A 22,474-nucleotide genomic window follows, 5' to 3' on the forward strand; every position below is an offset into this window, starting at 1 on the left:
CCCAAACACACACACACACACAGTGTCACACACACAAGCAAAAACTTACATATCAGATTTTTTAAACTGTGGAATAAGAGTGGTGACAGTGAACAGTTTTGAAATCTCTTTGTGTGTGGTGAGATTACTTAAAAGGATAGTTCACCCAAAAATGAATGATTTCAAAAATAAAAATTATGTCATAATTTACTCATTCGCATGTAATTTCCAAAATGATCTGACTTTCTGTCTTCAGTGAAACAAAAAAGGAGATGTTTAACAGAATGTCTGTGCTGCTATATTCCTTATGATGAAAGTGGATTATAACCAGGGACTGTCAAGCTCCAAAAAGGACAAAAAAAAACATATTATTCATGCAGCCTGATCTCATGAAAATTACGTGACTGGTGAAATTTTAGCAAAATTATATTACGAGGTTCATTATAAGTATTGCGGCAGTTTCAGAGTGAAATGTCCACTGTGTGGAGCCAAAAGCGAGTTAATTTTTCTACCAAACAGATTATGTTTATTAATGCTCTATTGAGTTTTGAATTAACAAAACTTATCTCCCTACCCTAAACCTTAAACCGAAACCTAACCTATAGTGTCATTAAAAGCAAATGTGAGATGAAAAACGCAATTGCTGAAGCTTTGAGGCCAGGTTGGATTCTTATGCTGTATTCTAAGACTTCTGAAGACATACGATTGCTCGGTGCAAGGAACGAAACAAAATTTAAGTCATTCATTGTTGGAAAGACTTGGAATATTACACATAAGTTGCACAACCAAACATTTCATTGTATGAAAAAGAGCAATGTAAACATTCTGCAAAATATCTCCTTTTGTGTTCCACAGAATATCATATGGGTTTGGAACTAAATGAGGGTGTTAATGAGTAAATTATGACAATTTTCAAATTTGGGTGAACTATCCCCATTCCTAGGCTCAATTGGGGAAAACCTAGAGACTAACCGATCACACTGAATCAGTATATTTTAAGCACTGATATGTTTTGATTGTGTAGCATCAGTTTTACGCACTCACTGTGACAATAGAAATGGCCATACAAGTTAGTGTATGTGTGAGCGGGCTTGGGTGAGGTCACTCTGCCCCCTGTAGGTAGACATTTGAAGGTGCAGAGTGTGCCTCCTGGACGAGATAACGGCGACAGAGACGTCCTGATCGACCTGGACCATGTGGAATTTCACATCGTAGCTCCATAGTTACACAACACTGAACAAGATGAAAGACTATTGACCTTTCACATGCGCCACCTCTCTCTCTCTCTGACTCTATTTCTCTCTGTCTCTCTCTCGGTCAGGTGTTACTGGTGTTCGCTAAAGAGGACAGTCAGAGCGATGCTTTCTGGTGGGCGTGCGAGCGGGCGGGGTTCAGGTGTAACATCGCACGAACACCTGAATCTGCTGTGGAGTGTTTCCTGGATAAACACCACGAGATCATCATCATTGATGGGCGGCACTCACGCTACTTTGAGGCCGAAGCCGTCTGCAGGTGGGTACAGCCAACTCCATCCATCATTCTCTCTCTCTTTTCTGTCTAGCTCTTTTGCTCTCTTACATGCAGAGAAAGTATCACCACTATCACAGAGGTTTAGATGCATGTACACACACTCACACTTTCTCAAAGTTGGCAGCTCTCGCCTATCTAATAGTTGCCAAATCACTAATTACTTCCCTAGTAGATGTCTATGTGTGTTTGTGTGTGTGTTAGAGTCTGTGTGTAGATAAGTATGAGAGAGAGTTGTCTTCTCTAATGTAGCAGTCTTTTTTTTTAATGATATTTATAGATTTTTAAGGAATGCTCCTAGACAGGTTAAATGAGTAGTTCAACCAAAAATGTATATTCTCTCATCATTTACTCACCCTCCTGCCATCCAAGATGTGTATGACTTTCTTTCTTCTGCAGAATACAACAAATATTTTTAAAAGAATGTTTCAGCTCTGTAGGTCCATACTATGCAAGTGAATGGTGACCAGAATTTTGGTGCTCCAGAAAGCACTTAAAAGTAAACAATACAGCCTCAGTGTCTTAATCCATGCCTTCTGAAGTGATCTAATCAGTTTTGGGTGAGAACATATCAAAATATAACTCCTTTTTCACTATAAATCTTGACATCAGCAATCTCCTTGTTGATCATGATTTTAAGCTCGATTACAATTCCTAGAGCCGTCTAGCACTCTGCGCATACGTAAAGCACTAGGAGCTTGAAATCCTGATAGAGACTGCGATGGCATCATGCACAGTGAAAAAGGAGTTACATTTTGGTCTGTTCTAAAAACCGATTAGATTGCTTCAGAGGACATGGATTAAATCACTGCCTAGGGTGTTTTCACGCTTGGTTCGTTTCACTGGATCTTTGGCCCATATGTGAAAACTCCAAACGATCTCGGACCCCTTTAAAGCGAACCGAGCCGAGACCATCTCAGGAGGTGGTCTGAGAACGGTTTTCTTGTGGCCTGTGGTTCGGTTTGCAGATAACTTGCATTGTGAACAAAAAGCGCTCCGGGCTCACTTGATTTTCCCATTCATGTTAACGCCAAACATATTTGGCCCTGTCAGGTTCCCATACTCAGGAAATTACAACGCGAGCATGGGAGAGACGCAACGAGCTTCTTGCTTTGCTGCTATGGATATGACAGAGGGAGAAGAATATTAAAACTAGTGTAAACTGTGCACGAAATCAACTCAGAGGTCTTTCTTTGTGTTCTGTGCAAATGAAGATTCAAGGGTTTAACCAGATAACTTGAAAGCCACATGAAAAAAAAAGAAATTACGACAGGAATATTTATTGTATTTTATGAATGGAAGTAATCTGAGGCTGTCAGTAGATTAAACATAAATTGAGATTAATTTTATTGTTTTTCGTTAATAAGACTTATCTACCATGATTGAATGTTGAATTTCCCATTTACATCCAGTATTTTTATATAAAAATACAATGCATTCAGTTCTGTTGCATTGCTTTTCTCTTTTAATATTTAAAACAATATGTAATTAAACAGAATTACATAATATTGCTGCTGTTCTTATGCTAACACCTGTTCTTATGCTGCTTGTATGATTCACTCTGTCCACTTTTTGGTCCACTTAAAAGGGGTCTGAGTTTGGTTCTTTTAAAGAGGACTCAAGTGTGAAAACACCCTTATGGATTACTTTTAAGTTGCCTTCATGTGCCTTCTGGAGCTTCAAAATTTTGGTCACCATTCACTTGCATTGTGAGGACCTACAGAGCTGAGATATTCTTCTAAAAATCTTTGTGTTCTGCAAAAGAAATAAAGTCATAGACATCTGGGATGGCATGAGGGTGAGTAAATGATGAGAGTTTTTGGGTGAACTATCCCTTATCCCGCATTTTGTGGATTTCTACAGAAAATAATTCATGAGTTAAAAATGGTAAAGTGAGTTAGTAATGTAGTTTTTGCGGGCCTGGGTAGCTCAGTGGTAAAATACGCTGGCTACCACCCCTGGAGTTCGCTAGTTCGAATCCCAGGGCGTGCTGAGGGATTCCAGCCAGGTCTCCTAAGCAACCAAATTGGCCCGGTTGCTAGGGAGGGTAGAGTCACATGGGGTAACCTCCTCGTGGTCGCTATAATGTGGTTTGTTCTCGGTGGGGCGCATGGTGAATTGAGCGTGGTTGCCGCGGTGGATGGCGTGAAGCCTCCACACGCGTTATGTCTCCGTGGCAACGCGCTCAACAAGCCACGTGATAAGATGCGCGGGTTGACTGTCTCAGACGCGGAGGCAACTGGGATTCGTCCTCCGCCACCCGGACTGAGGCAAATCACTATGCGACCACGAGGACTTAGAGCGCATTGGGAATTGGGCATTCCAAATTGGGAGAAAAAGGGGAAAAATCACCCCCCCCCCCAAAAAAAATAGTAATGTAGTTTTTGCTCCAGTATTTTGTTTAAAACTGAGAATAAAGTATTTTTTTATTATTTTTATTATTATTTCTTTTAAAGTTGTGTAATAAATGATTAATTATCAGTGATTTGAAAAAGGGTAACATAAAAAAACAGAACCAGGAAACTACCAGTATCGGTGCATCCCTACAGAATTGCACTCTAGTTTGTAAAAACTTGCAAAAAATGTGTTTACAGTAATGAACTTGTATTGTACATAGACCTTAACTTGTATCGACACATTTCTTTAAACTGCCTTGAGGGGTGATGCTCATATATCTGTGTGTACTTTAATATCTATTTATCTGAATTTGTCATGTTTGTGTAATTGTAAAGTTTGCCTTGTGTGTTATTGATCAGGATGATTCGAGCGACCAAGCCTTCAGACCACACAGTCCTTTTAGCAGTGATGCCACAAGCGTAAGACCTCAGATAAACTCAAAACACACTGATGCATTATCCATGTGTTACGTGTTGCCATCATGTTCTTCCTCTCTCTCTCTCTCAGTCCCTCAGATCAGGAAGAGCCATCTGTTCTCCCTCTTCTCTCTGCTGGCTTCTCCAGAGTGAGTATTTTACTCCACATTACTCTGAAACAGAGACATGCTCTACTCAAGGAGGTTCATAATACATGAATACCTGAAGTTATCCATTAGCATCCGTGGAATGCAAAAGGAGATGTTGGGCAGAAAGGCAGCCTCAGTCACCATTCACTTTCATTGGATGGAAAAAAGATGCAATGAAAGTGAATGGTGACTCAGACTAATATACTGCCCAAGACCTCTTCTGTGTTCCATTGAAGAAAGAAAGTCATACATGTTCAGAATAACATGACGGTGAGTAGTCATGTCATGTTAATAATTGTGCAAATTGTTGTCCCTGTGCAGTTCATGGAAAAAATAATCAATGTCATGTTTGATTTAGAGGCCATTTTATTACTTTTGTTTAACACTTGTATTGTATTGGGTCACCACTTGATGTCAATGTAAAATCTTGGCTCTGAGGCAAAACCTTTGCTATATGCAATGATGTTTGAAACCGATACTGTATGTCTCTCTCTCTCTCTCACTCTCTCTCTCTCTCTCTCTCTCTCTCTCTCGCAGAGTTACATGGAGAACAGCAGTGTATCAGCGTGCTATAATGAGTTAATCCAGTTAGAGCATGGTGAGGTGCGTGCTCAGTTCAAACTAAGGTACGTCCCAGAGCATAACATTTCCTGAACTGAAGATGAGCTTCTGGTGTGATAGTCACAAAACTTGTAATATTTGTTTGTGTTGCTGTTCTTGCAGGGCTTGTAACTCAGTGTTTACAGCGTTAGAACAGTGTCAGGAAGCCGTGGAGATCAGCAGTGAAGATCACATCATACAGGTGAGTTTTAGGATCCACGCTGAATTTCCAATTGGACTTTGGTTACATGTCATTTAGAAGACTCTTTTGGGACAATTCACTAGGAATGAATAAAAGCGCTGTTTATTTGCATGTACTGTCTGCGCTGGTTTAGCACCCGATTCACTAAAAGAATAATTCAGATCAGGCAACGGCGCAAACACCGGCCACAAAATCTGTGCTGAATGCATGTTGCACAGTGTAATTCAGATTTTGTGGGCTGGTTCTGAGCGCTATATAGCAGTTCTTATTTTGCTGCCTGCTTTCCATGGGCGGTAATAGTGCAATTTTAGAGTTTTGCGAATAAGGCGCAATTTATGATGAGCATAAAGGAGGCATGTTTGCGTGCAAAGGAATGATAAGAAATTCATTTAAATCCTCAAGACGCAGCACTAATTCAGCACAAATCAGAATCAACTGATTTGAAATGTGTGTATATTTAAAAAACAAACAGTTAAGGGGCCTTGGTAGCTCAGTGGTAAAATACGCTGGCTACCATCCCTGGAGTTCGCTAGCTCGCTAGTTCAAATCCCAGGGCATGCTGAGTGACTCCAGCCAGGTCTCCTAAGCAACCAAACTGGCCTGGTTGCTAGGGAGGGTAGAGTCACATGGGGTAAAACTCCTTGTGGTCGCTATAATGTGGTTAATTCTTGGTGGGGCACATTGTGAGTTGAACATGGTTGTCGCGGTGGATGGCATGAAGCCTCCACACGCACTATGTCTCCGTGGCAACACGCTCAACAAACCACGTGATAAGATGCGCGGGTTGACGGTCTCAGACGCAGAGGCAACTGGGATTCGTCCTCTGCCACCCGGACTGAGGCGAATCACTACGCGACTATGAGGACTTAAAAGCACATTGGAAATTGGGCATTCCAAATTGGGAGAAAAAGGGGAAAAATCCCAAAAATAAATTCACTAGGTAGAACATCAAATAATGTGCTGTTGCAGTGCTTTCAATATAGCACAGGGTGACTTGAATTTACAAAAAAATCATTTTATTAGCATTTTCCATACTGTCTCAACTTTTTCGGAATTGGGGTTGTAGTACTTATTGCTCAGCTGTCAGGTTGATCTGTTTTTCTTTATGTCTGTGTTTAGTATGTTAATCCAGCATTTGAAAAGATGATGGGCTTCCAAAGAGGAGAGCTGATCGGGAAAGAGTTGACAGAACTGCCCAAGAGTGACAAAAACAGCGCCGACCTGCTGGACACCATCAACACCTGCATCAAGAAAGGAAAGGTCAGCCAATAACAGTGCAATATATTCATTAATAATACAATGCTGCACTTTAATAGGCTGTGTACCACCTAAGTGTAATAACACGAAACATTTTTTTTGTGTGTGTGTGTGGGTTTAGGAATGGCAGGGGATCTATTTCTCACGGAAGAAGTCAGGTGACAGTATTCAGCAATATGTCAGAATCACTCCTGTGATTGGCCAAGGAGGGTAAGTCACATGGGCAGCTTAACCAGGGCAGTGCTGGCAGGGAAAAATAATATTAAACAATAATATCATAGCCTTAAATCCACAATCCAATAAAATCAAGGGTCACACTTTAGATTATGTGTCTTTAACTACTTTTGTAGTACTAACAATAAATTACATACAACACAATGTATTTACAGTGTAACTAGATGTTGTTCTGCAAAATTCTCACAAGATTCACTTTTGCTGGCTACTGAGGTTTAAGTACAGGTAGGGTTAGGGTTGAGGTAAGGTAATAGTGTAATTAAATGCAGGGACTTTAAATGCAAGTAAAATGCAACAACATGTATGTAAATTGTAAATACATTGTATCAAATGCTTAAGTACATAGCAGTTAAAGACACTTAATGTAAAGTGGGTCCAAATCAAGTTCTGTTCTACATCATTTCTTGCAGAATATTCAGTGAGACTCAGTAAAGTTTTTTGTTACAAATGCAGTTTCTTGTTGTGTAAATACTAAATTAATCAATTTTCAGGGATAGAAGACTAAATCAGTAAATGCAAACCCTGTTTTTGTTCTTAGTACATTTTATTTTTTCACCTTCCAGAAAAATTCGCCATTTTGTGTCCATCAAGAAGCCTTATAGTGACAACCACAAACAGGTATGTAACTAATTTGCTTTTAGGTGATAATATTGATATGATTTAAATGAGACTATTAAATTCTAGCTTTATTACTTTTAAACAATGAGTATTCGATATACAGTATGTTGACTCAGCTAATGTAATGTTCACCTATTAATAGAACTCTCAAATTAGCGCTAACGTTTTGAGTGTGAAGGGCACACGGCGACAGCAGCGTGCAGAAGTGTTAGCAACACTGAACTATCCATCCTGACAGGCCATTGTCAGGGAGCCAGCCGGGCATCTGGGTTATTAATAACCTCCACAGGCTCTGGTTTAAACCCTGCTGTTAGTTGAAGCATTAAGTGTAGCTGCCGATCAGAATTCCCTGCGAGAACGAGACACCCAGACACCAATCCAGCCCTGGTCTTTTCCTGATCGCATCTCATAAACAGCACCATTAAAGTAAAATGGGTCCATATAGTATGCTATATTCCAAGTCTTTTGAAGCCATAAAATGGTATCGTGTGAGGAACAGACCAAAATGTAAGTAGTTATTCACATAGAATCTTGCCTTTAAAGAATACTGCCCTTTAAGGCTCAAAATTCTGTTCCATGTATCCTGGATAACTGACATAAAGTCTGGTCCACATTGCAACTTAGTATGTTTGAGAACTGCCCACTTTGACACAAAGCAACATCTGAAAGAGCTGATCTAATATCTGTGTTTACAGGTTCATAAATTCAGCCGAGAAGAGAAAGGCTGTGAACACTCCCAATCAGGTACCAGACCCTTTTGTCCTAATTATTTGTTTGTTTACTGTGTTTGTATAAGAGTACCTTATGCACTATTGTTTTCTAGCGCAGTATAAATCCCAGCCTGGATTTATGAACATTACACAACCTTAGGAAAAAATTTTTAAAACAAAATTACGTGCCTTATTACACGTTTTGCTGCAGTTTCTCAGTGAAATGTCCTGCAGAAAGCACCAAAAGCGAGTGAAATGGTGTCGTAATCAGACAAGGTTGTTTAAGGTGAATATTAGATGGAGGTTTAATGAGTAAAATGTACCTCCCTAACCAAACTTTTAACCTAAACCTAACCAATAGTGATCTAAAATCAAATGATAGGTAGACACAAAACAGACATCCTTACCCTAAACCAACACCTAAACCGATAGTGTCCAAAAACAAAATGAGAAATGAAAAGCACATTTTCTGAAACAACCACGTACTCTCACGTCACTTCTATGACACTCTCGTCTCATGTGTCACCTTGCGTGCTTGAATGGTCTCTAACCGCATACTTACGAGTCCAAAATTCAACATTCTATCTGGTGACCTACCGTGGAAGCTGATCACATTGGAATAAGTGTGTAAATGTAGGTGAGTCTGTAATACAAGCATTAAAATGCATAATTTTTCAAATGAATTGTTATAGTACAAATGTTTCGATATCATAATATAGCAGTGTGTGAGTAATAGAGCAAAAAATAAGTGTTTATAAAGTCATAATCAGCCGTTGTGCTCGTGATTTGTGTGCAAGTGAATAAAATTCACACTTGTCGTAGCGCCTAGTGTTTATTTCACCAAGAAACTGCGAAAATGTAATTATAGTAATGTTCATTCTCTGAGACTAGGTTGGTAAATCCATAATGATTCACAGGGTTCCCATATTGAAAATATAGAAATATCAGGGAATTTTGAACTTGTAATTTTCAGGCCTTGAAAAGTAATGGAAATTAATTAAATCCTAAAAAGTCATGGAAATTTGTTTAGTTATGCTCAGCTCTAACATGTTTCATTAGCTACGAAATTGCTCTTTGTGAGTGCAAACTATTAAATGATTCCTTATGCAGTGATCACTAAAAGCTGGAAATCACTGAATGTCATGGAAAAGTCATTAAAAGTCATTGTTCAAAAGGTATGGGAAGGAACCCTTGATTCAGTATTATAGATTTTGTTTGATACATGCTCTGAAGCAAACAAAATGTTGATGTACTTTGAATGAAAATGCACTGATCAGTGTTACATTGAGAAATAGAGAGAAAGGGAGAGAGAGATGTGAATGTAGACATGGCTACAGTGCACCCTCGGACATTTGATTGTCAGACATTGTTAAAATTAGCCATAACGATTTGCTTGCCAATATATTTGTTTGCATATGTGTATGTTAAAAGACACAATGAGCAACTGCTGTCAACATTTAACATCATTAGTGGTGTTTGTTAAGGCAAGCGTCACTATTACTGTTGCTCATACGTAGGAGTAGGGATTTGTACAAAACCTTCATATTAACAGTTCGTACAGCAATCATGTTTGCTAACCACAAAGCAATGCACTAAAACAACACAGAACACCTCAGCAACCACCCAAAGCACGCTAGCAATTACATAGGAACACTCTGGCAACCAACCAGAACACCCTGGCAACTGTATAGCAACGACCTGGCAACCACCCAGAACACCCTAACAACTGCACAGCTGCACACTAAAAACCTCTAAAAACAATACCTTAGCAACTGCATGGCAACACCCTTGCAACTATCCACAACACTCTAGCAATCACATAGGAAAGTGCTAAAAACCACCCAGAACACCCTAGCAACCGTGTTATTAAACCTCAGAGTAACATGCTGAAAACACTCAGAACACCTTAGCAACCACCTAGAACAGCTTAGCAACTACCTAGCAACACCGTTACAACCCCTCAGAACGCCCTAGCAACGACCTAGAACAGCATTGCAACTGTATAGCAGTGCCTTTGCAACCAGCCAGGACACCCTAGCAACCACATAGCAATGTGCTAAAAACCACTTAGACCACCCTAGCAACCATGTTAGCTAACTTCAGAGCAACATGTTAAAAACACCCAGAACACCCTAGCAACCACCTAGAACAGCCTAACAACTGCATAGCAACACCCTTATAACTCCTCAGAACAATTTAGCAACCACCTAGAACACCATAGCAACTGCATAGTAATGCCCTTGCAACCACCCAAAACACCCTAGCAACTGCATAACAACACCCTGGTAACCAACCAGAACACCCTGGCAACTGCATAGCAATGCCCTGGCAACCACCCAGAACACCATAGCAACCACATAGCAATGTGCTAAAAACCACTGCATAGCAACACCCTTACAACCACTCAGAATACCCTAGCTACCACATAGCAAGCACCTAGAACAGCCTAGCAACTGCATAGCAATTTCTTTGCAATCAGCCAAAACACCCTAGCAACCACATTGCAATGTGCTAATAACCACTCAGAACACTTTATCAACTGCATAGCTACACCCTGGCAACCAACCAGAACACCTCAGCAACCACATAGCAACCACCTAGAATGGCCTAGCAACTGCACATCAACACTCTCGGAACACAATCAGAACACCTTAGCAACCACATAGCATGGCATTATGCTGCCGATTTTTCTTGTAAAAATTAAAAAATTTAATCTTTATAGGAATAGAAGTATGTGGTTTTCTCACACATTGTGATCTCAGTGAAAATACCATGATCTTGATCCTTCTAAAAGACACCCTGAGCTGTAGAACATTGTGTGAAATCGCTGCTGTCCTTCACATGATGTTGATTATAATGATGATGATGTAGGTGAAAATAGTGATGCTGGTTAGCTATGATCAGATAAGTGATGATTAATGTAGTTATGTCTGTGAGTGAATCTGTGTGTGTGCACTCATTTCCTTTCCTCTGTTTTACTCAGAATGCAATTCCTTGCGTCACAAAGACCGGAGGAAAGAATCCGTGGATGTCAGATCCATCAGCTCACACAGCAGTGATGGTGAGAGAGAGAGAGAGAGAGAGAGAGAGAGAGAGAGAGAGAGAGAGAGAGAGAATGTGTTTGATCAGAATACACCAACATGAATGAGAGACACAAATAGGAAAAACTGACACAGGGGGATTTAATAAAAAAATAAAAAGGAAAAGTAGAAATGCAAAATGAGGACAATGAAAGAATTAAACAGTCAAGCTTTTTCGTAAGAGAAAGGAACTGTTAGGAACTGCAGAATGGAAAACTAAAGATGACACCTTGTAATGGTAAACTTGTAGATATGCTGGATTTTTGTTAAAGGGTTAGTTCACCTAAAATGTAAGATTCTGTCATCATTTACTCACCCTCATGTTGTTCCAAACTTGTATGACTTCCTTTATTGGAACACAAAAGGACAAATGTTGAAGAATACACTGACCATTGTTGTCCATAATGAAAGTGAATGGTGCCTTGGGCTGTCAAGCTCCAAAATGATAAAAAGGGACCATTAAAGTATCAATAAAGTTGTCCATACGTTTAATTTTTCAACTGCAGTTCTGTCCCTCACAGTCTAGTTTGTATTCACATGAAATTAAATATGTTGCCCACCCTGACTAAGGTCTGTTGAAGTCTTTTGAAGCCATAAGATAGCTTTGTTTGAAGAACGAACAAAAATTTAAATCGTCATTCACCGAAAACCTTCCCCTGTGCTCTCAAATGAAATATATCGCCGTTATTCGTGTTCTGTCAGGTTTGACGTCAATGATGATTGGTCATGTCTCTTTGATGACAGCATTTTCATGTTTGGGTGAACTATCCCTTTAACAAACAGTTTAGAGGTGATTATGAAAAGATGAAAAGAGAAACAGAAGAGAGAGGACAGAAGGATAGAAAAGGTGGAAATAAGAGAGAGAGAGATGGTCTGTGTGTGTTCACTCATGTTTATGGTTGTGTATAATGTGTCTGTGTATTATGAGTCAGAGTGTGTGTGTGTGTGTGTGTGTGTTTGTGTGTTTGGGTGGGTTGGGTGGTTTACGAGGAAATTTTTTTAGGTTACAAACTGGTAATTACAAGGGTATTATGCTATAAATGTGGTTTATGAGGACATTTCTAGTGTCCACCTGTTTTATTGAAAATGTAAAAATGCAGAAATGTTTTTGTGAGGGTTAGGTTTAGGGTTAGGGTTAGGGGATAGAATCTATAGTTTGTACTGTATAAAAATCATTATGTCTATGGAGAGTCCTCATAAGTGTAGCTGCACCAAAATTTGTGTGTGTGTGTAAGTGTATAAGCACCAGCTGAGCGGGGCTCTCTGTGACGTGACGAGTGTGGATGACATCAGCACTCCCACTGCCTCAATGCACTCTGACAGAGCTATTTAAGAAGCACTCTCTCTCTCTCATATTCTCTCTCTCACTTTTTCTCTCAGCTCCCAGTCTACAGAATTGCAGATATTCCTCAATGGCCCGTATTCACTCCATGACTATTGAAGCTCCAATCACTAAGGTACACCTGCATTATTGCACACACCTAAATACAGATGCATAAACCTTTATATCTACCTACAGTATATCATCAAAGAGGACTTCTAACTGCTTGTAACATCTGCATTCTTGTACACACTGACCCTCAATAACTGTATATATAAAATCCAGCTATAAAAATGTTACCTAATTTCAGTTTTAAAATGTTATTAATGCAGCAAATCATTTATCTAGATATAGATGTAAATTGTCCCTACAGTTACATTTACATGTTCAGCATATTTTTAAAATAATTATGAATGGCACTAAAATACTGAACATTTTAATACACATCTACTCTAAAACACTTCTGTACTCTGGATATGACTATATTATAAAAACACAGCTTTTAACAGCTTTGTTTACCTTAATGTATGCCTGTGGTTGTATTTATGATCTCTCAATGGTGACTGAGTATTTGTTTAAGGCCATAAATGAAAAACAGACATTAATGGGATATTCTTTACACTTCTGAGATTTTTATGGTTTAAACAGCTGGTTAGTGGTGTGTTGTTCACTTTCAACCCCTCTGTTGTTTTTCTTCTTGTATTTCATTCTCTGTAGGTGATAAATATCATAAACGCAGCACAGGAGAGTAGTCCCGTGACAGTGGCGGAAGCTCTGGATCGTGTTTTGGAGATCTTGCGGACCACTGAACTCTACTCACCCCAACTGGCCTCAAAAGAGGACGACCCTCACACCAATGACCTGGTGGGGGGACTTATGAGTGTAAGTGTGGTCTGCCAGCATCCGTGCATGTGAATGGCAGTCAGTAGATGTGAATACTTGTGTTTTTGTGGCACAGATGCATTGAGCTCTATGCTCCCTGGCACCGGCTGGCTCACAGTTAACCAGCAGAATGTGACGACAGTCCTGTGTTTATACACCAGTCTCTCTGTCTGTCACACCCACATCTGCTACTTTAAAAGTGGTCCATTATTAAAATTGATTTAAAATGTTTTGAAAAATCCCTAACCTTAAGTACAAGCAGATTAGATTCAGACCGCTGTCTTTTATAATGTCATTTTTCTCTGTTACATGGAGGTCAAACGGATGGGATGTGCAGATCTCAAGAGTTTAAATGACCTTTTCAGTGGTCGACTTTTTTGAAGGGAGGTCAGAGTTCAATCTCCCAGTACAATAGCAGAGTTGATACAGTGCAGCTGTGGTCATTACATTGGGGATGTGTGTGTGAGATATTTATGCATGCAATGTTCTCTTATCATACGCCTGTGGCATATCAGACAGAGTTTGTTTTAAATTCTGGAGTCTTTTTATATTTGGATCTGGTTTTTGTGTGCTGATAAATAGCTTTTACTCATGGTGGGAGCACACATACACACTGAGGCGTGAGTTATGGGTAGTGCGGTAGTGCTATTATGATTATGTTGGCTGGAAACAAAATTTTTACTTTCTCACTCTCTTGCTCTGAAGTCTTTCTTTTTAGTTTTAGTCTGAAATATTGATGTATATCCTTCTTCATTTCAGGATGGACTCAGAAGGTTGTCGGGGAATGAGTATGTCTTCTCCAAAAGTGCTTTACACAGTATGTTCTAACCCTCGAATTCTTATGAAAATGATCCGCCATATCTTCTTGAAAAGAAACAGAAAGGTTCGATGTTGTAAACCCCCATTTCCAAACAAAATATTATTAAAAACAAATTGAATTCAAATTGAGCCTGTTTACATTCTTAATAAATGTTCTTAATATGCATGTTTCATCAAAGAAAAATGTTTTCATAATCTTTCAACAAATTATAGTAACATTCTCCAGCTCTGACACAACTTTTGTATTCGACTGACATAATCAAGGTTGCATGAGCCATGAAAAATAATTTGATAACACTTTCGATAATGCATTGAAAAGTCATTATGCATTATAATGCAATTGTAATGTCTCATTACGCACCTTATAATATGTTAAAACTTCTCATAATTAATTTTAACCACAGTTATAATACATTGTAAAACTTGCCTATTCTTAGTTATACCTTAGAATATAATGCATTATAACATGACCAACATCAAATTTGATCTGCAGAAGTTATAATGTGTTCTGCTTATTTGTATTATATACTATAGATTAGGTCAGCTTTAAGTAAAGCGACAAGAGCTTGTAAAATATGTATATTTTCTTTATTATATATTTTCATTATGCCTATGTTCCACTTAAATTACACCCTGTTGGAAAAATATACATGGGAAATTTCTTACTCAAAATGTATTGCATTCTGTGCATTTTTATATAACTTCCATTATATAAGCTTGAATTGATATGTATTGTGTATTTATGTTATGGCTGTTTATAAAATATTGCTTTTGTAACTTTACTTAAAAAGGCCAAGACCACTTATAATGGTATATGATCATGTCATAAAGCCTTATGACAGCACTTACTGTAGACAATATCTAATAAATATTACATTACTTCTGCAGATGAAGTTGGATGTTGATTGTGTTAATAGTAATGCATTATACCCTTTAAGCTATAACTATGAATAGGAAAGTATTATAGCTATTAAATATCTATTATAACTGAAGTTAGAATTATTTATGAGAAGTTGTCACGTTATACAGTGTATTATGAGATATTATGAATGCATTCTAATGCCTTTGCAGCGCGTTATCAATATGGCCTTAATAGAAAGTGTCACCAATAAGATTATTAACCACTAAAATCATAGCCCAATTTTTACAATCCAATCAAATCCCAAGGGATTAAATCAAGTCCTGTCCTACATGGGAGTTAATTGCATGGCGAACACCATTTCAAGTTGTCTTTTTATGTATTATCCAATTTTGTTAGTTGCATAAGAGCCTCTCTGTAAGTCTTTTTCTGTCTCAAGAGCCTGCTTTTTGGAATTTGAACTTGAAAAGTGATTTGTCTCAGTATTCAATGTTTGTTAAGATGTTACAACAAACCTTTCATTACTTTTTACACAGCCGTTTTAAGCATTTGAAATATGTTGTTATGCTGGTCTGTGATATTCCATTTTGACCTCAGACCTTTGACTGTCACCCCCAGATATGAGTCAGAGTCAGCTGGCAGTGCCTGTCCCATTAAACGACGTCCCGCCCTCAATCGCAGAGCTGCTGAACGAGGAAGAGCACTGGGAATTCAACATCCTGGAGCTGGAAGCAGCCACGCACAAGAGGTACCAGAGAGAGTGAGAGAGAAAAAGTAAGAGGAAGAGAGAGTGAGAGAGATTGGAAATGAATGAGCTGAGGAGAGAAGGAAAGGTGGAAGCAGGTTCCAAAATGTACTATTTGCCACATCTGCCAAAAGCCAGTATATTGAGAAAATACTTCTTACCTCTAATCAAACCTCTACTGAAACTGTAATTGGTTTATTATTTACAGTATATAATATGTAAAAACATAAAATATTATAAATATCAGAACAAACAGCTTTTATATATACAGTATATATCTACATATGTGCCACTGCGTGGAGTTCTGTAGAAAAAGTAAACTGGTCCCACTGTATATTAGGTGTCTTTAATACTACATACTAACATTAAAATACAGTCAATATGAATGAATAAACATTACATTTCTATAGCGCTTTTCTGACACTACACTCAAAGCACTTTACATAGTGAACAAGGGACTCTCCTCATCCACCACCAGTGTGCAGCATCCACTTGGATGATGCGACAGCAGCCATAGTGCTCCAGTACGCTCACCACACACCAGCTATTGGTGGAGAGGAGAGAGCAGAGTGATACAGCCAATTAATGGATGGGGATTATTAAGAGGCCATGATTGAGAAGGGCCAATGTGGGGAATTTGGCCAGGACACCGGGGTTACACCCCTACTCTTTTCGAGAAAGAATCCCAAGAAAGGGATTTTAAATGACCACAGAGAGTCAGAACCTCAGTTTAACATCTCATCCGAAGGACAGTACCTTTTTACAGTATAGTGTTCCAGTCACTGTGCTGGGGCATTAGGACACACACAGACCGCAGGGTGAGTACCCCCTGCTGACCTCCCTAATACCTCTTCCAACAGCAACCTTAGTTTTCCCCAGGTGGACTCCCATCCAGGTACTGACCAGGCTCAACCCTGCTTAGCTTCAGTGGGCAACCAGTCTTGAGCTACAGGGTGATATGGCTGCTGGCCAATACAATGTATTTGTTGTGTAACTACATATTAAAAGTAGGGTTAGGGTTTAGGGTAAGGGATGTACGTGTATGTACATCATAAGTACATTGTATCAAATTCTTAAGTACATATTAGTTAAAGACACCTAATATAAAGTGGGTCCAGTAGACGTTTCTAGATAAACTTCTGGTTAAAGTCGCAACAGATGTTTTCTTGTGCATCTCACTACACTTACAGCACAATCAGAGATTATCAAAAAGTTGATCATTCTTACAAGTCAACTTAAACCATGTAATGTCACAGTTCCAAATTAAGATACTAGCCAACAACAACCAAAAAAATTTTTTTAGCTAATTTTATACCCTGGGTGGAAGGACATTATATAAGGACATTTCACCTGATTATGTACCTACTATGTTGAGACACTTGAACAAGGACCATATCCTTATAGAGTGTGTGTGTGTGTGTGTGTGTGTGTGTGTGTGTGTGTGTGTGTGAGGCCCCTCTCATATCTGGGTCTGAAGATCTTCACTGCTTTTGGTGTGTGTGAGTTTCTGAACTGCACAGAAGCCACCCTGCGCTCATGGCTACAGGTGATCGAGGCGAATTATCATGCCTCAAACTCTTACCACAACTCAACACACGCTGCTGATGTTCTGCATGCCACTGCATACTTCCTGCGCAAGGACAGAGTCAAGGTACTCATGACGACGAAACAGAAATGTCTAATTTACACTGTCATCCAAAATAGGTACAATTTGAACAACCAAGTGTTTTGATTGATGGTTTGTTGGTTACAGTGTTAGACTCTTACTTTATAAAACAACACTGACTCAATTATTTGAAGGGCTTTTTTATTGGAATTGAGTATTAAGTTTGGCCAAAATATAGGTTTAATCTGGATTGAATCTGAATTGAATAAAAATGAGTTGAATCTCTTCTAAAAAAATAACTGAATTTGATCCAAACTGAATTATAATTGGCTGACCCAAACAATATACAGGTGCATCTCAATAAATTAGAATGTTGTGGAAAAGTTCATTTATTTCAGTAATTCAACTCAAATTATGAAACTCGTGTATTAAATAAATTCAATGCACACAGACTGAAGTAGTTTAAGTCTTTGGTTCTTTTAATTGTGATGATTTTGGCTCACATTTAACAAAAACCCACCAATTCACTATCTCAAAAAATTAGAATACATCATAAGACCAATAAAAAAAACATTTTTAGTGAATTGTTGGCCTTCTGGAAAATATGTTCATTTACTGTATATGTACTCAATACTTGGTAGGGGCTCCTTTTGCTTTAATTACTGCCTCAATTCGGCGTGGCATGGAGGTGATCAGTTTGTGGCACTGCTGAGGTGGTATGAAAGCCCAGGTTTCTTTGACAGTGGCCTTCAGCTCATCTGCATTTTTTGGTCTCTCGTTTCTCATTTTCCTCTTGACAATACCCCATAGAGAATGGGGTTCAGGTCTGGTGAGTTTGCTGGCCAGTCAAGCACACCAACACCATGGTCATTTAACCAACTTTTGGTGCTTTTGGCAGTGTGGGCAGGTGCCAAATCCTGCTGGAAAATGAAATCAGCATCTTTAAAAAGCTGGTCAGCAGAAGGAAGCATGAAGTGCTGCAAAATTTCTTGGTAAATGGGTGCAGTGACTTTGGTTTTCAAAAAACATAATGGACCAACACCAGCAGATGACATTGCACCCCAAATCATCACATACTGTGGAAACTTAACACTGGACTTCAAGCAACTTGGGCTATGAGCTTCTCCACCCTTCCTCCAGACTCTAGGACCTCGGTTTCCAAATGAAATACAAAACTTGCTCTCATCTGAAAAGAGGACTTTGGAACACTGGGCAACAGTCCAGTTCTTCTTCTCCTTAGCCCAGGTAAGACGCCTCTGACATTGTCTGTGGTTCAGGAGTGGCTTAACAAGAGGAATACGACAACTGTAGCCAAATTCCTTGACACATCTGTGTGTGGTGGCTCTTGATGCCTTGACCCCAGCCTCAGTCCATTCCGTGTGAAGTTCACCCAAATTCTTGAATCGATTTTGCTTGACAATCCTCATAAGGCTGCGGTTCTCTCGGTTGGTTGTGCATCTTTTTCTTCCACACTTTTTCCTTCCACTCAACTTTCTGTTAACATGCTTGGATATAGCACTCTGTGAACAGCCAGCTTCTTTGGCAATGAATGTTTGTGGCTTACCCTCCTTGTGAAGGGTGTCAATGATTGTCTTCTGGACAACTGTCAGATCAGCAGTCTTCCCCATGATTGTGTAGCCTAGTGAACCAAACTGAGAGACCATTTTGAAGGCTCAGGAAACCTTTGCAGGTGTTTTGAGTTGATTAAATGATTGGCATGTCACCATATTCTAATTTTTTGAGATAGTGAATTGGTGGGTTTTTGTTAAATGTGAGCCAAAATCATCACAATTAAAAGAACCAAAGACTTAAACTACTTCAGTCTGTGTGCATTGAATTTATTTAATACACGAGTTTCACAATTTGAGTTGAATTACTGAAATAAATGAACTTTTCCACGACATTCTAATTTATTGAGATGCACCTGTACATTGAAATGAAAACTGAAACAACTTTACCTATAGGACTCCAGATTAAATTAAATTAGTCCTGGGCCAAAATAAATTGTAGTGTAAAATTTGATTGAATCTGAATTGAATAAGAATTATTTGAATCTCTACTAAACTGCAGTATATTTAATTTGATTCAAACTGAAATATATTGAGCAGATGTAAACAATATAGGTATACAGTATATCAATATAAAATGTATATTGCAATGCATTTACAGTATATAGCAATAAAAATATAAACAACATATCTATTGAAAAATAACTTGAATTTGACTTTTGCCAAAAATGAATTGGATTAAATCTGAACTGAATCAACATTATTTGAATCTAAACTAAACTGAATTTGAACTAAATTGTATTGAGTTGACCTAAGCAAAATAAATTTGAATGTAAATGTATTCAACTTACCTACAGTATATCAAAGGTATTTCTTTTGTGTTTGCAGGGCAGTCTTGATCAATTGGATGAAGTTGCAGCGTTATTAGCAGCAACAGTCCATGACGTTGATCACCCAGGTCGAACCAACTCGTTCCTGTGCAATGCAGGGAGTGAACTGGCCATCCTGTACAACGACACAGCCGTCCTGGAGAGTCATCACGCCGCTCTCGCATTCCAGCTTACCGTACGAGACAACAAGTGTAACATATTCAAAAACATGGAGAGGTATCAGCGTCCACATACACACATACAACTCATGTTCTTTTAGCTTGTTTTCCTGTTTAAATATCTAAATATATTTAAAACAAGATAAATTTACTTGAGAAGCAAAATAGTGTAAGATAATAATACTTGCTTTCAGAAAATATAGATTACTTTTTATAAATTATAGTATTTTTTTATATTTAAATAATTTAAAGAATAAAAGTAATTCTTGGAAAGTTGTTCTGGAATTGTTTTGTTTTTTTTAGGCGTAAACCTCACTAAATTTTGTTAAATTAACACAAGAAATTGGTCTTTTTTGTGTGCTGAACACAAGATTTTCCAATGGGATAAGAAAAAAACCTTCATGCAACATTTATTCTCTAATGAAAGTGCTAATATCTTATGCTATTCTGCTTCTATTCAAAAGTGATTCAGAATATAGTTTTTTCCTCCGTATAGAACTCACAATGATAAAATAATAAACACACAAACTTACATACTTTCAATCTCTCCATACTCAGGACTCAGTTTCGAACCCTACGACAAGCCATAATAGACATGGTGTTGGCCACAGAAATGACGCGACACTTTGAGCACGTCAACAAGTTTGTAAACAGCATCAACAAACCCATGAGTGCTATTGAGGAGACAAGCTCCAATGTAAGATGCACATGCAAATGTATTTTTATACAGTATGTATGCAGTCAATCTAACCATTTCAACTCTGTAATCATTGTTGATTTGCATGTGTAACAGAGTGAAGGCAGTGATTGTGAGAGTCAGGCCAGTATTCGCAATTCTCCTGAAAATCGTCTGTTAATTAAACGGATGCTGATTAAATGTGCCGATGTGGCCAATCCCTGCAGACCTCTTGAGCTCTGTATCGAATGGGCAGGACGCATTTCGGAAGAGTACTTCGCTCAGGTAAACACCATCGCTCACATATGCACCCACCCTCTGTGCTTACAGTCTCTACAAGACATGAAATATCAATTGAATCTTTGCAAATATAATTTGTTAATGTGGATTATTTCAAAGTGAAATTATTCAGTGGGAACTAATGTAGGGTGGGTCTTGAATTTATCCATTGAAATTTGAAAGGGTGAAACATGTTTTGCCTTTGTATTATTAGTTAATACAAATTTTCTCTGGCCAGACAGTCTTGGTTATATGTCTGCATAAAAGAAAAGTCATTTAAAAGGCAATGGCAAGTTATTACAGTTTGGTGAAAGATCATAACAATTTTTTTTTTTTTATTAAATGTTGTGCACTGATAAATTGTGCTCATTAAGTCCAAGGACATTTATTAAGAAAGTAAATATGGTTAATTTTGATTTCTTGTTGTCTTTAATACACATTTGCATTCCTGTCTTCCAACCGTTTGCTTACTGTGGTTGTGATCTCTGTCTTTCTCTAGACTGATGAGGAGAAAAGACAAGGTTTGCCGGTTGTCATGCCTGTGTTCGATCGGAATACCTGCAGCATTCCCAAATCCCAGATCTCCTTTATCGACTATTTCATCACAGACATGTTTGATGCCTGGGATGGTATGTGCACACACAAATATGCTTGTAACTTGATTTGTACTAACTACTTCTGCTAATACTTACAGTCCAGACACTTCAAAGATGGGGTAATGTGGCATAGTGAATAAAGATCTAGGCTGATAACCAGAAGTTGTACGAAGTTGTTCAACTGTTGGTCCAGGAACTTCCATGATTGGATGCTTGAGCAATGCACTTAAGCCCAGGTTGCTTAAGGGGATTTAAAATAGGGCTCAACAATCTACAGTATACATCATTACATATCTATGTCTATATATATCTACATATATACTCAGCAAAAAAAGAAACGTCTTCTCACTTTCAGCTGCTTTTATTTTCAGCAAACTTAACATGTGTAAATATTTGTATGAATATAAAAAGATTCAACAACTAAGACATAAACTGAACAAGTTTCACAGACATGTGACTAACAGAAATGGGATAATGTGTGCCTGAACAAAGGGGGGGTCAAAATCAAAAGTAACAGTCAGTATCTGGTGTGGCCACCAGCTGCATTAAGTACTGCAGTGCATCTCCTCCTCATGGACTGCACCAGATTTGCCAGTTCTTGCTGTGAGATGTTACCCCACTCTTCTACCAAGACACTTGCAAGTTCACGTATATTTCTGGGGGGAATGGCCCTAGCCCTCACCCTCCGATCCAACAGGTCCCAGACGTGCTCAATGGGATTGAGATCCGGGCTCTTCGCTGGCCATGGCAGAACACTGACATTCCTGTCTTGCAGGAAATCACGCACAGAACGAACAGTATGGCTGGTGGCATTGTCATGCTGGAGGGTCATGTCAGGTTGAGCCTGCTGGACAAGTACCACAAGAGGGAGGAGGATGTCTTCCCTGTAACGCACAGCGTTGAGATTGCCTGCAATGACAACAAACTCAGTCCGATGATGCTGTGACACACTACCACAGACCATGA

The 22,474-nt window shown here is 38.7% G+C and overlaps 1 protein-coding gene across 2 annotated transcripts in view; it reads left to right on the forward strand.

Moving 5' to 3' along the window:
• The window catches only part of LOC127430976 (high affinity cAMP-specific and IBMX-insensitive 3',5'-cyclic phosphodiesterase 8B-like), a 76,799-nt gene that overhangs the window by 34,987 nt on the left and 19,338 nt on the right, over positions 1-22,474 (forward strand). For both annotated transcript variants that reach the window (XM_051681117.1, XM_051681116.1), the window contains exons 3-21: positions 1,301-1,491; positions 4,263-4,322; positions 4,411-4,468; positions 5,006-5,094; positions 5,192-5,270; positions 6,390-6,530; positions 6,649-6,737; positions 7,325-7,379; positions 8,075-8,123; positions 11,073-11,150; positions 12,550-12,626; positions 13,208-13,372; positions 14,132-14,189; positions 15,669-15,798; positions 17,248-17,446; positions 19,798-20,015; positions 20,516-20,654; positions 20,751-20,918; positions 21,412-21,541. In XM_051681117.1, coding sequence (XP_051537077.1) covers positions 1,301-1,491; positions 4,263-4,322; positions 4,411-4,468; positions 5,006-5,094; positions 5,192-5,270; positions 6,390-6,530; positions 6,649-6,737; positions 7,325-7,379; positions 8,075-8,123; positions 11,073-11,150; positions 12,550-12,626; positions 13,208-13,372; positions 14,132-14,189; positions 15,669-15,798; positions 17,248-17,446; positions 19,798-20,015; positions 20,516-20,654; positions 20,751-20,918; positions 21,412-21,541 — 2,173 coding nt within the window. The remainder of the gene's footprint in view (positions 1-1,300; positions 1,492-4,262; positions 4,323-4,410; positions 4,469-5,005; positions 5,095-5,191; positions 5,271-6,389; positions 6,531-6,648; positions 6,738-7,324; positions 7,380-8,074; positions 8,124-11,072; positions 11,151-12,549; positions 12,627-13,207; positions 13,373-14,131; positions 14,190-15,668; positions 15,799-17,247; positions 17,447-19,797; positions 20,016-20,515; positions 20,655-20,750; positions 20,919-21,411; positions 21,542-22,474) is intronic.

This window comes from Myxocyprinus asiaticus, chromosome 40 (genome assembly GCF_019703515.2).
Source record: "Myxocyprinus asiaticus isolate MX2 ecotype Aquarium Trade chromosome 40, UBuf_Myxa_2, whole genome shotgun sequence".
In the NCBI taxonomy this organism is placed as follows: Eukaryota; Metazoa; Chordata; class Actinopteri; order Cypriniformes; family Catostomidae; genus Myxocyprinus; species Myxocyprinus asiaticus.